The 13,154-nt window shown below is 35.5% G+C and overlaps 1 protein-coding gene across 1 annotated transcript; it reads right to left on the bottom strand.

The window, feature by feature from the left end:
- Positions 1 to 4,022: 4,022 nt before the first annotated feature.
- On the bottom strand, positions 4,023 to 10,597 carry LOC127632066 (uncharacterized). The gene is made up of 7 exons (XM_052110543.1): positions 9,210 to 10,597; positions 8,454 to 8,568; positions 8,107 to 8,282; positions 7,819 to 7,964; positions 7,174 to 7,324; positions 6,921 to 7,033; positions 4,023 to 5,827 (listed from the first exon to the last, which is right to left on the bottom strand). Exons 1-7 carry the CDS (start codon positions 9,271 to 9,273, stop codon positions 4,955 to 4,957), a joined length of 1,638 nt encoding a protein of 545 aa, XP_051966503.1. The 5' UTR covers positions 9,274 to 10,597; the 3' UTR covers positions 4,023 to 4,954.
- Between the last annotated feature and the right edge of the window lie 2,557 nt (positions 10,598 to 13,154).

Here is a 13,154-nt window from a genome sequence, read left to right as displayed (position 1 = left end):
GCAATAAGAAACTGAATAAGATTTAAGTGATTTTTTACTATAAATTAGCTTCCCTGCTCAGTCAGACTGCATCCAAAACCAAAGCTGTCTTGCCTCGCTGCCCTATCAATGAGTGTCTGCGTACAAAGGCACCTCCAGAAACTGGTTTCAGACAGGCAACTGAGGCAGCATAACATCACATTATTGCTAGGATACCAGCAACTGATTAATGCCATCGGTTGTCCTCTAAAGGTGTCTGTTCATTCAGTCCAACCGAACCACAATGTCTAATAATCTAACAAGAGAGTTTTGGCGATAACCAAGTGTATATTTAGTAACTACAATACCACTTTCTCGCTAGAAATGGAATCAAAATTTGGAAAAACTTAATAAAATATAAATGTATTCACAAATTTGCTATCAACTGCCTCTTCTGGTGTGTAATGCAGCTGCGCATAGATGGCACTCTGAAGTAACGTTTGAGTGAGCAGGACATTCCAAAAATATCTGCCTTCGATTCCTCTGTCCTCGTTTAATTTCCTTCCACCCTTTCCTCATTTCCTAAGTGGGTGGAGAAAGGAAACAAGGACAGGAAATGAAGATGCACAATTTCAGAAATGAGAAATACCCTTAAAGAACAGACTTTATAACAGGGTAGGAACCAGTATTGGCGCAGCGGTACAACCACTTGTTGAGATTTTTCCCCCTAACCCTTAACCAGGAAGTATCTGTGCTTGCTGGGTGCCTTGCTGACTGGATTTATATATTGTTGTTTTTTTGCAAGGTTCTCTTTTTGTGAATTGTTGTTTTTATTTCAATGCCCCGAGGATTCTGAGATACACTCAGAAAGGATCGTCATACAACATTGTATAGTGATACTGCGAGGACATGAAGCGATTGCGGCAGGACGTATCTGTTTGTACATGAACTTGATTGAAACGCTCAGCTGCCATTACTGACTGTCATTCTATTCTATGGACAGTGTTTCCCTGCCTCATGTGTATATGTTCTTGAATATATCTTGCATTATGTGTGTGCTCATAGTGGTGGGCCGAATTCAATTGTATTGGATAGAATACTTATGTATAATAATACATTTTCAGCAAGACAGTTACAACTGAAAGTTTGAAGATTTACATAAACTCCTCTAAAAATTTGTCAAATATTTTCAGGGTCTGAGAGTACAACGTGTGGAATTTCCATGACAGTTTGTCCCAAAGTCTGAACATTTCCACTGTTTTTCATGCATACCATTTTGTAAACTCCTCATTACTATGATATTGTGTTAAGAAAGAGACTTCATGTTGATGTGGTTAAAGAGCCGATTCTTTCCTTCCCTATCTGAAGATGCAGGTCAATGATTGTGGCAGAGTTTCTCTCTCATTCTGCCGCTGTACGTTTCATCACACACAGCGTTATGACTCAATGGAAGGGCTGAGTAATGGGTTTGCATAAGATCTGTGAGTTCTTGTTTGAAGATTAACATCCAAGATTTTGATGACGTAAAATTATTCATGACGTAAAATTATTCACAGCTTAATTTGAATTCAAAAGAGAGTTTATTCTAAAACAATGTCAGGGTTTCACATAACCTCTTGCTGTCAGAAGAATGAACAACCTTGCTGTGATCGTAAGAGCACATCCTGTTATTTGAATTTACATATCATCATAGGGTTTCGTGGGTTTCCACCAGAGGAAGTACTGGAGGAAGCACTGGTCTGTCCTATCTCATTAGCATTTGCATATTTTTTACCAATTTTTTCACACAGTACATTCTTTATCATTTGATTATGTTCTGTGACGTGATGTGTAGTGTCTGGAGTTTCACAGCTAGTTGGAACTTCAAAGTTATTTTGAAGAAACACATTTTATCTCATTTAATTTATTTAGTGTGACTGGTTAAAACTACACCAAAGTAAAATAGGGAAGTTTAGCCACTTTTTGATGCAAGCATCACATTATTGCTAATATGTTAGGTATTTAATTAGAGATCGATATAAATATTTTTTTTTAAACCGATACAATAATGATTATTTGTATGTTTACATATCCGATAACCAATATGCAGAAACTATTTTATTTTTAGAAATTTTTTTATTTTTATTTCATCGTTATTTTACAGAGAAAATTTTAAATGGAGAAAAACATTTGCAAACATTTTATATTACAATAATAATCACATACAATGTTTTTTTTATATAATAATTACAACAATAACAACAATAATAGTAGGCTAATAATAACTTGACAACCTCTTATTTCAAACGGAGAACATATAAAAACGACCAAGAAGTCATTGCATGAATGAAATCTTCCATTTTAAACTAGATATACAGTTCAAAGGTTTAGGTATTGTTTAATAGGCTAAAGACAAATACTTCACTGGAATAAGAATACATTCTCTGGAAAGTGAAACACAATAAATATATTGCTGCAAGTTCTTCCTGAATGGCGTCAGAATTATTAATGATGTTTTGTTGGCCTATAGATAGCACATCTGCAGCTTAAGTTGCAGTAAATGGCACACAAATCTCAATGATCTCATTGTCACCTGACACAAAGCTATTTTAGACATGTTTATTGTGATACGAGTACTTTTTACTTTGCCCCATGAGTGTCTTTGAGTTTACGCGAAACCTTTACTTGAACAGTGTCGCAGAGATAATTAATTTACTCAGAGCTGAAATCACATAAATGATGATTCATAGTGAAATAAAGTTTAATAGCAAATGTTAATTTAATTTAGGGAAATGTAAACAAGAGTGTCCTGTTAAAAACTGTACTGATACATGGTGGCCATTCTGACATACGGCCAATCATTCCACTGGAACATGAGCATCTACCTGAAAGGCAACTTTAAAAGACTAATAAACACAGCCAACAGAAAAGTAAATTAAACCATCATATTTCCAACATGCACTCATCCAAGGCTCTTCAAGCTGATTAATGTGAAGTAATGTTACGTCTTTCAGGATTTGGCTTTACACGAGTTAGTCTCTGTTTAGTAGCACTTAAACTACACATCAAGCATTTATGTAGCACATCTCACCAGAGCATGAATGGCTTTTACATTTAATAAAATGTATTAATTCATGCAATACATTGCAAAAGCAAGTTACTTTACCTGTGGCCAACCCCCAGCATTATTTTCTCTCAAACGCACTGCTGCAATGGCTGTCTTGCGTGCAATTTCACAAACTCCCTGAAACTAAATGGCGGCAGTTTATTAAAAAAACGATATTTGATAATAGAAAAATGCTTGAATATCGGAAAAAATATCGGAAAAACTGATTAACTGTTGATATCTATATTTAATACAGCAGCGATCACATGACAGGTGTTCCTCAGCCCTTACCATAGTAGGATTAAAACAATATGTGTAAATTGAAAAAACTAAGTTTAGACTGATGAACTGTGTTGTGAATAAATAGATGATTATGAAAATATATGGTTTGCCTATATTTTCCAAGCAATTGCTGGCATTTTTATTGGTTTGATGTCTGTATACTTGAAGAGTTCACTGAACCTGCTGTTTGCTATATGCTGCATATTCTTTAAATATTTTGATTTCTGCTTAATTTTATGAATGAGATCAACATGACATCAGTAAAAGAAGCTGCTATAACCATTCGATGATACTTGAAAGTAAGATATGTGTAGTGTATTATGTTTAATTTGTATTGTTTACACGCTGCTGTCATGGAGCTAAGCTAATGCTAGCATGCTAACCTTTGCCATAGTATGTACCTACTATCCTCTGTTATGATGGAATTAGTTGAGAATCAATGCAAGATCACACAAATAATATATATATATATAGACATCCAACATCCAGTGTATATATAGCTATACACTGGATGTTGGGTGTTAATATAAGTGTTACTACAGTAGACATATCTCGAGGATTAGTTCATTGACAGAATAGACATAATAATACTTAGAGGCATATCAATGTGTCTCAGGTGTGAATGTCTTACAGATTGCAGACAAAGACATGAATGGAGCAAAAACAGAAAGAGTGGACTGGATTTTTGTGTGTTTTTGAGTAGAATTTATTCCTTTTGTAAACTTCCTTTTGTAAATCTAGAAAAAACACATGCATGGTTTTACATTTACATTTATGCATTTGGCAGCCGCTTTTATCCAAAGCGACTTACAGTGCACTTATTACAGGGACAATCCCCCCGGAGCAACCTGGAGTTAAATGCCTTACTCAAGGACACAATGGCGGTGGCTGTGGGGATCGAACCAGCAACCTTCTGATTACCAGTTATGTGCTTTAGCCCACTACACCACCACCACTCCCATTTTAAATAGTGTTTAATAAAACTTTTCAAAATTATAATTTTTTGATTTGGAATTTAACATTATCAGACTTGTGGCTAGAGCTTCATTATATCTAGTTCCTTTAAAGGCCTGTGTCATGTATAATTTCATATAAATACAATGTGAAAATAATGAGCTGATTAATTCCTATAAATCTGAGCTTTTAAAACTCTTTTCCTTTATGACTCTAAAGTTCAAGCCAAATATGTACATTTTGTTCCACCCAAACAGTGCTACATCAGCACTGGAAAATTGCGAAACATTAAAGCTGTTCCAGAGTATGATCTCACATTAAACAGAACTCCTACATTTTTTCTTTGTTTATATGATGCAACACTGACAACGCTAATGACAGTTTGTCTAACCATCCCCACCATTGTCTTTGGTTAATTATCATCAAGCTCTGTCATATCCAAACAGTGTCTCACATTTTATGACACAGAAACACTGGGGTGACTTGATGCTTGAAATGTATCCTTTCTGGTCAATAATAACAAGTCAAAATGACCCCATGCATGCAGGAAGTCATAAAGGGCCAGCCCCTCTTCTGAGGCCCCTAGTAGCCATAATTAGCACTACTTTCATTTTTGTCAGGTGGTTTGTGTCCCAATCTTGGTTCACATTGATGAAAAAGTAATTTGTTCATGGTTCATGTAAACGTTAGTTCCACATCTCCTAATGTAAGAGGCAAAGTGTCCAACTGACATGGCAAATGTCCTCCCTCGATGAAAAGAGAAGAAGAGTCACTGCAGTTCTCGCCCAGCTGAGTGGACAAATCTCCCAGCAGAAACAAATTCACAGTCTGTTCAGGAGACTTTTTCAAATAGTTATTTCTGCCATTGTTGAATTCTGTTGTGAAAGTACAACTGGTCTGCTCATGAGACCCTGATACACAGTCTGTAGTTAAGAGCTTACTGGCTTTACACCACATGCAAGTCTCAAAATCAGAACATAAGCATGTCACATGTCCAGACCGATAGCCACCATTAGGGCTAGCTATAATGTTGGCTATTTCATCGGAGACTGTTATCTCATTTTGAGCCTCACCAGAAGGGCTTTGACTACGATATCCATCCCCTACAACCACTATTTCAGACAGGAGTCCACTGTGCGCCCCTTTGAGACTGTCAGAGACATCCTGGTTCCCCATTCCCAAGCCACTGTCCTCTGCCCCCTTGCTGCTGCTGGTGTTGTTAACGCTTCTATCCAGGGAAGGGAGCTCTCCCAAGCTTCGTCTTCCACCACTGAGACTATTTTCAGATTCTGACAGACTTCCACAGCCACTGTCCTCATCTCCTGTATGTCCATCCATCCCTCTGTCCTTAATGGAGTGATGCTGGCTGACTCCACTGTCTGTACTCTCTCTCCTCTCTTTCTCGTCCTCAAAGATCTCGGTCTTGTCATCAGATATGTTAGCCTTTCCTGCCATTTTGTTGCTGGACAGTAGCCATCCCTTGTCAGTAACACTCTCTACCTGGACGATTCCTATGTTCATGGGGTGCCATCCATTCACAGCTGATTTCTAGACAATAATATAAGTTAAAACTGATGGTTAACACTTGAAATCTCTACTGTTTTTTTTTTAAGCAAAACAAAGCAACAAAACAAAGAGTAAACAAATAATAAATAAAATATAAACTCTCAAAATAAAAAATAGTATTAATAATTAATTCTCCACTTTCAAAACAAAACAAAAATAAGAAACAAAATCTCCACTCGCAGAACAAAAAAAAAAACACAAAACAAATAATAATAAATATAAAACAGACAACAAATTAAATCTCAACTTCTAAACTAAAACAAATAATATATAAATAAATAAAATATCCACTCACGAAAATAAATAAATAAAATATTTAAAAATATTTAAATTAAAACATACAATGGCCCTTGAAATTATTTAGACACTGAAAGGGACAGTTTACCCAATGAAAATGATGTCATGATTTATCCAAATCTGTATGTTGTCTTTCTTCTGTGGATTGGTAAAAGACTTGTTGAATGACAGCCTCAGTCACCATTGACATTATTTATTGTATGGGGGAAACAACATGCAATGAAAGTGAATGTGGACTGAGGCTAACATTCTTCATAACATCTCATTTTTGTGTTTCACAGAAGACATACAGTCATGCTGGTTTTAAACAACATGAGGGTGAATAAATGATGACAGAATTTTGAGTGAACCACTGTATCCTAATAAAATCTATCAAACTTTTTTTCTTTTTATGAAATACTTTTGCTTGGAAAGTGTGCTTGTGCCGTCTTTCATTAAAATAAATGTCACTTGATTTGGTATTTTGTTATCAACTGCTATGGCACTTAATATGTTAAAGATATGTACAATTGCATAAACCATACTGATGTAAACTAATTTACCATACTCCAGAACATTATCGATCACATGCATATGTCAGGCCTAAAAAATCCCCAGCACTTCCCTTTTTGCCTGTGTTCCTCGAAAGGAGAACTGATATTACAGTTATTGCTGAGGTGTCAGAGCTGAGCCCTTCTTGTCTGGCTTTATTCCTTATTAAGACTCAAAAACTGGCTTTCTCTGTTAACATTAGTTTTGATGAAACTACATTTGTTTCACAATCACCAAGTTAACTCACCAGAGCAGCAGGCATTTTTCTTGGACGTTTCAGGAAGCAACATATCGCAAACGTGATGAAGGTCATGGTGCCAAGTACACCAAGAATTACCATGGAGATCACCAGAGACATATCTGAAAAGCATGAAAAATCTCAATGAAGCCTCTGTGTGACATTAATGACAGAATATTCCGTTTGAGTTAACATTCCTTTAAATTTCTCTCACAAAGGAGATTAATGATTATATTCATGGTTTCCAGATGAACTTCAGTACCTGCTTCTGTATATATGCAGCGCTGTACAGAAATGTTGCGCAAACCAGCAGATTCAATCTCCACCGACACACTCACACAATACTCCTGCCAAGAAGGTAATGAATTGAACTCCACCTCACCATCTTCATCATCATCAAACTTTGTTATTTTCTAAGTCGGAAAAAAACACACCAGAAAAAAACAGATTTAGAAATCACATTTGCAGGTTAAAAACAAGCAAATTATTGAGAAAATAAGTAGGGTTAGAAAAGTAGGGTTAGGTTTATGGTAAGGGTTACAAAAAAAGTAAGTCCACTAAAATTAAAATGCAGAGACTACTTTTATACTTTTGGGTGCTTTTTTCAGCTTTGAAGTGAGTCACTATCAACTGCAATTGCACTGAAAAGACTACAAATTTTTCTCCTTTGTCTTCTGCATATTAAAGTAAGCCATTTGGGTTTGGAACCACATTAGGGTGAGTGCATTTTGATAGAATTGTTATTTTCTAAAAGAAATGATAGAAATTGTAGCGTCAAGTTGAATGGAAGGAAACAGAGGCGTTAAAACATAATAATGGAATTTATTTTGTTGCAGTGATGCTCATCATGAACTGAGGACACTTTTGCAAATAAATATTTTTGGGACTTCTTCGCTAAAATACCAACCTTGCTCTCCTGTCCTTTTGCCTGCAGAGTGACAGTGTAACTTGGGCCAAAGGCAAAAAGCTTTTCCAGAAATTGCTTCCTGTAAAATTTGACCTTCACCATTTTAGTTGAGGAAGACACGTTGAAATCTGGTTCCAACAACTGGCCTAAAACATAGAGACTGTATTACATTTTATGGCCAATTGTAATAATAGAAAAAGGAATGTTATAACATCACGACTTTGTAATGACTTCACTCTCCTTCAGTTGTGTATTAAGATGACAAAATAAAGTCCTATGAATACTTACTGTCTGATAAATGAATTCTATGTCCTTTTGACCAGACAAAGCTGCCATTTCCTTTATGCAGTCCAACCCGTATTTTCATTAACTTTTGGTCTATAAGGTTTCCAAGACAACATCTAGTTTCTGTAGTCATGTTACACTCAGGCACGACATGCCATGGAGCATTACCATCTGTATAACTAACCAAGAAAAAGAAAGGTAAACATATAGGATAAGTTTTGGGGTGGTGTCAAGTTGTTTCGTTCAATACAGGAGAAAAGAAAATGATTTGATAACTCTGAATTTGTGACGTAATGCCTGTACTGTATATGTACTGTATGGGTGGATAGTAATACAACATTTCAGCTTACAGTGCATGATTCATTTGGTAAAGGGCATCTTTGGGGGCTCCTGAAGGGGGATCCCAGACCACAGTTACATTTCCCTCCCATATGTCAAACATGACCTTTACTTTCAGCCTCTCACCTGTTATGAAAAGAGAGAAATGGCAAGCATTATTACCAGACATTTTTTTTTCAGGATTTCTATTAATGCTTTTCTCTTCGCAATAGAGAAGTAGCTCTTCCAGTCATAGCAGTTGCAATTCTATATTTGTTTTTCCAATGATAAATTACCATCAATTGTACTTTTTAGGTGTTGGTGACATATACACACACACACATATATATATATATATTAGGCAACACACCTACCTAAGCTTTACAATAAGATTGTATACAGTATTTAATGCAACACAGTACTTTAATAGCATTGATTAATCTTTGCCTATACCAATTAAAAAAATTACAGTAAAACTAAAAGTTGTATATGTTAACTTTAATTAATGCATTATGAACCAACAATAAACAATAGTATATTAATACTATGGAATTTACGTCACTCACGTCATTACTGTGAATAAAACTAGGGCTGACGCTTACAGTTAAACTCCCTCTCAATGTGTAATTTGTTAAATTGTTAAATAATTTAGAATGTTTAATATTGTAAACAAAATCAATTTATTAAAATGTAGTTTGCATATATGAATATTTTTGAATCAAATGCAATTAAACAAAAGTAAATGTCTATTGTTTGTGGTGTCACCAAGTAAAAGATGATTCTCTTACCTGCTGTATAAACCGGAATGTGTATCAACATGACCAGAGCAAAAATCCATGCAGTTAAATCCATGTTTACATCAGTTTGTAAGTGCCATAACCAGCAACAATTCCCAGTCCTCAATTCCAGAGTCCAGTGCCACACACAAACACACACAAAATAACTGTTTCAACTCTCAATAGCCAAAACAACCATGAAAACAAAACGAATGATACAATTCTCGGACAGCTTTATTCTAAAGCAGTCCTTTCCTCTGCTAACTGCTGATAGGTCTGTCTCTCTCGCTCTCTGTCATGTGAATGTAAGTTAAGTGGTTGACTGACTCTACGTATTTGCACTGTGAACTTCCCTTTTGTGTTTTTCTCCAGTCTTCTGTGATGACAGATATTTCCCCCACATTAAGATAGCGACATGTTTTTTTCTCTCACTTGTGGTTATATACGTGCCATCAATTGAGAAAACGGTGGCCGTGCACATAGAAGTATTCTATATGGGTGCAAAATGTAACATTTTTAAGTGTGATTCACATTCTCAGTATAGAGGAAATTACCAGTTCACACATTAATTAGGTGGAGTACCATTTTAAACATGTTTGTTCTTAGAATTTATTTATTATTATTATTTTTTATATTTTATTGCTTGATAACAATCAGGCCATGCTTATTTATGTTTTTGCTAATTTATGAATAATACAGCACTAGCACCGATGTACCGTAATTCTGAACAAAGGTTGTGTGTGTTTGCATACAGTATCTACATGTGACTTTGCAAGAACAGTATGCCTATAATATTCAACTTCTTATTTAAGCATTAAACAAAGGTGAGGGGTGATACATGCATGGAGAGTGATTCTTCAGTAAACATGTCATTTGTTTTTGATACATATTTGCTTGCCTGATGTACCTCATATTTGAATCCTAAGCATTTATCTCACAGGTTTTCAGATGACTTTAAACTTGCAAGTTTCTCTGCACAGATTGGGTGTGGTTAGACTTTTTAAACATGTTCTTGTGAGACAACGGAGAAGTGTTTCACTTTATTAACTTTCAAGGAACAGTTCACCCAAAATGGGTCATCATTAACTCACCCTCATGTTGTTCCTAACAATTCTGTTTCCCGTGGAATGGGAGATTTGAGGCTGGAGATGTTAGGCTGAATGTTAGTCTCACCCACAGTTCAGTTGCATTGCATCATTTATCAAAACAATAAAAAAAAAAGTAGGAAAAGAAGGTGACTGAGGCGACACTAATCTGTTTAAGTCTGAAAACTCCCTAACGTCATTGTTTTCCAAAGTGTGCGGTTATGGAGAGCATTTTCAAAAGTCTCAGTTTTTGGTGAAGGACAAGCACAGGTGGAAAGTAATGAATCACAACTACTCTTGTTACAGTACTTTTGTACATTTTTCAAATTGTTCTACTTTTTACAAGTATAAATAAATGAAAGTACCTTCACTTGAGTTGATTTCAAAAGAAGTATTCAACTTTGCTACAGTTATTTTCCACCACAATTACAAAGTAAAAAAAAAAACATCATATTTCAGAATTTTTGGCAGGAAGAAAGTTACAAGCACTAAATCTGTATATAAACTAAACTGCACTGTGCGTGGCCTGACAGAAGCCCACAGGGAACAGCAGCATGAGCACAGCGGCTTGCATAAACTGCTGCTGGTGTCCTCTCTTCTCTAGCTTCTCCAAGACTTTACAAGAACTGCAATACTGTGATTTTCTGCATATTTCATTTTATTCTGAAAAGTAGCCGTTCATTCATGTATAAGGGAACCGTCTCAACACATTTAACCACTGATCAAATTTCACTTGTTTCTCAGGTAATCAATGTATTACTGCATTAAATGTTAACACAATACAGTTTGAAATGCAGTATTTGTGGGGATATCTCGTATCAAAAATACCACTGAAATTAACAAAAACATACCCAAAATTCTAAATATGGAGGCACAAAAAAGCCACACAAGAGTTCCAGTGTTTTATTAAATAATATCTGATATAGTTACAATTACATTGCAATCTTTTTACTTTTCTCTGAACATAATTTTTTTCCCGCCATCCGATTCCTCGCATCATTGCGTGCACAGACCTCCGCATCAGTTCGAAATTGTACTCCTGTATTAAATTCTGTTCGCCTCTCATGTTCAAAATAACTTTTCTAGCAGGTAACACTCTTGCTTGCAGTGCTGTACTTCTCTGCCCTATGCTGCTGTTTATCTTTGTCTGAAAAATTTCACCCGTTAGAGGCCAAATATGTGAAAAGGATGAATGTTATATAAAAGGTATGAGAAATCATGAAACATAATGAAACCAAATGCTACAATTTACTTAATAATAATATCACAATATGCTTGTGATGAGGCAGGAGAGGAATGAGGATCTAAATGCAGCTTTTATTAACAAAGAATAAACAAACTAACTTAGAATATAATGGAACAGAAAGCACAGAGCATCCAACAATACATGACTAAGGAAACAGGGAAAACAAAGGCTTAAATACACAGGGGTCAATCAAGGGAATGAGGAACACCTGTGGAAACAATCAGGGGAAACCCAATCTATAAAATGAAACTACAAAGGACTACAAAAACTAACAGGAAACAGGAACTAAACAAGAATTTCAACATAAAAGTAACAAAAAAAAAAAAAAAAAAAACAGGTAATATGTGACAGTGTTAAATAATCATAATGTTAATTAAGACTATTATTAGAACTGTAATGCAATAATACATATACAGAACAACCACTTTTATAGTTTGAATCAATCATCTCTCTCACACACACTGAGTTGAAAACAGTTTGCTTAATAATCTCATTCCATATCTGGATAATGCTCCAATATCATACAGGATAAATATCCTCCTCTATGATATTCTATTATATTAGTTTTGTACTGACAAAATACTGGACAAAGTACATGATTGAGAATCAACCTGAAATAGGATACAATGCACATTATGTAGTTTAGAGACAATTTAGAGACATTTAGAATGTTACAAATGGCTATTTTTATTTAAATAAATGTTGTAATCTTAAAATGTTCTGTTTGTCCAAGAATCCTCTTCCAGCAGTGCTGATCTTTGGCATTTAGATGCTGCTAGTTTAGGACATGTGAGGAGTCTTTTTCTCAAACTAGAGACCCTTTTGTTGTGCATCTGGCCATCCACTTCCCTCTCTATCCAGGTTACAGATTATTTTTTCAATACAGTAATGCATGGAATAGCCATCATCTCTCTGAAACAATAGGCTTTAGGAGAAAATAGATTTTTCAAATGTTCTAATAATAAGAACATTTTCTTGAGTACCAAATTAACAATTTAGAATGCATTTGTGAGGAATTGGTGACACGGTATGTTTGCCATCATGGGAAAATAACTTTTTATAAATAGCATAAGTAAAAGTAGCAAAATTAATGGGTTTTCAAATGAAAATGTATTAGTGTGGATTGACCTGAGGCTGTCATTTGACCTAATATCTTTTGTGTTCAATATGATCCCACGGCAGGTCAGCATGTTGTTTATGATACTTCCGGTACCCTAGCATTGGTCACATTATGCTGACTCACAGACAAGCGGCATCTCCTATCAGACATCTTTGCATCAGCTCCAGCATGTCTACCTTATATGGGTATAAAAGGAGAAAGAATGCCCACTCTCATTCAGATTTTTTCTTCGGTGCCGAGCGGTTGTACTATCAGTGAGTTGAATACTACTGCTGTTCCATTCACCTCTTAATAAACGCATGCTGTTGGATATTCCAGAATCTTTCTCTCCTTCTGCATGACGAATGCAGAGATTGCCCCTGGGCACTCCGACAGCATTAAAAGACTTTATATTCCTGCTAAAGAGTATCTCTATTAGAGCACACACATCAATGTCAACAGAAAGATGCCATTCCATCATTGTGTGATTCTTGGATGCTGTCGTTATCTCTCCGACCTCCGATGGC

Source organism: Xyrauchen texanus, chromosome 38 (genome assembly GCF_025860055.1).
Source record: "Xyrauchen texanus isolate HMW12.3.18 chromosome 38, RBS_HiC_50CHRs, whole genome shotgun sequence".
Classification (NCBI taxonomy): domain Eukaryota; kingdom Metazoa; phylum Chordata; class Actinopteri; order Cypriniformes; family Catostomidae; genus Xyrauchen; species Xyrauchen texanus.
The sequence above is the reverse complement of the archived record's forward strand: the minus strand, read 5'-3'. Positions and strand labels throughout refer to the sequence as shown.

What these genes read in the sequence shown, in the direction of transcription:
- LOC127632066 (XM_052110543.1), bottom strand. Translation starts at nt 9,273, where the DNA reads ATGGATTTAACTGCATGGATTTTTGCTCTGGTCATGTTGATACACATT. An exon ending in CAAAAGGACAGGAGAGCAAG is followed by an intron (nt 7,325 to 7,818) that starts GTTGGTATTTTA and finishes TTTCCGACTTAG; the next exon opens with AAAATAACAAAGTTTGATGA. An exon ending in CTGCATATATACAGAAGCAG is followed by an intron (nt 7,034 to 7,173) that starts GTACTGAAGTTC and finishes CATGCTTTTCAG; the next exon opens with ATATGTCTCTGGTGATCTCC.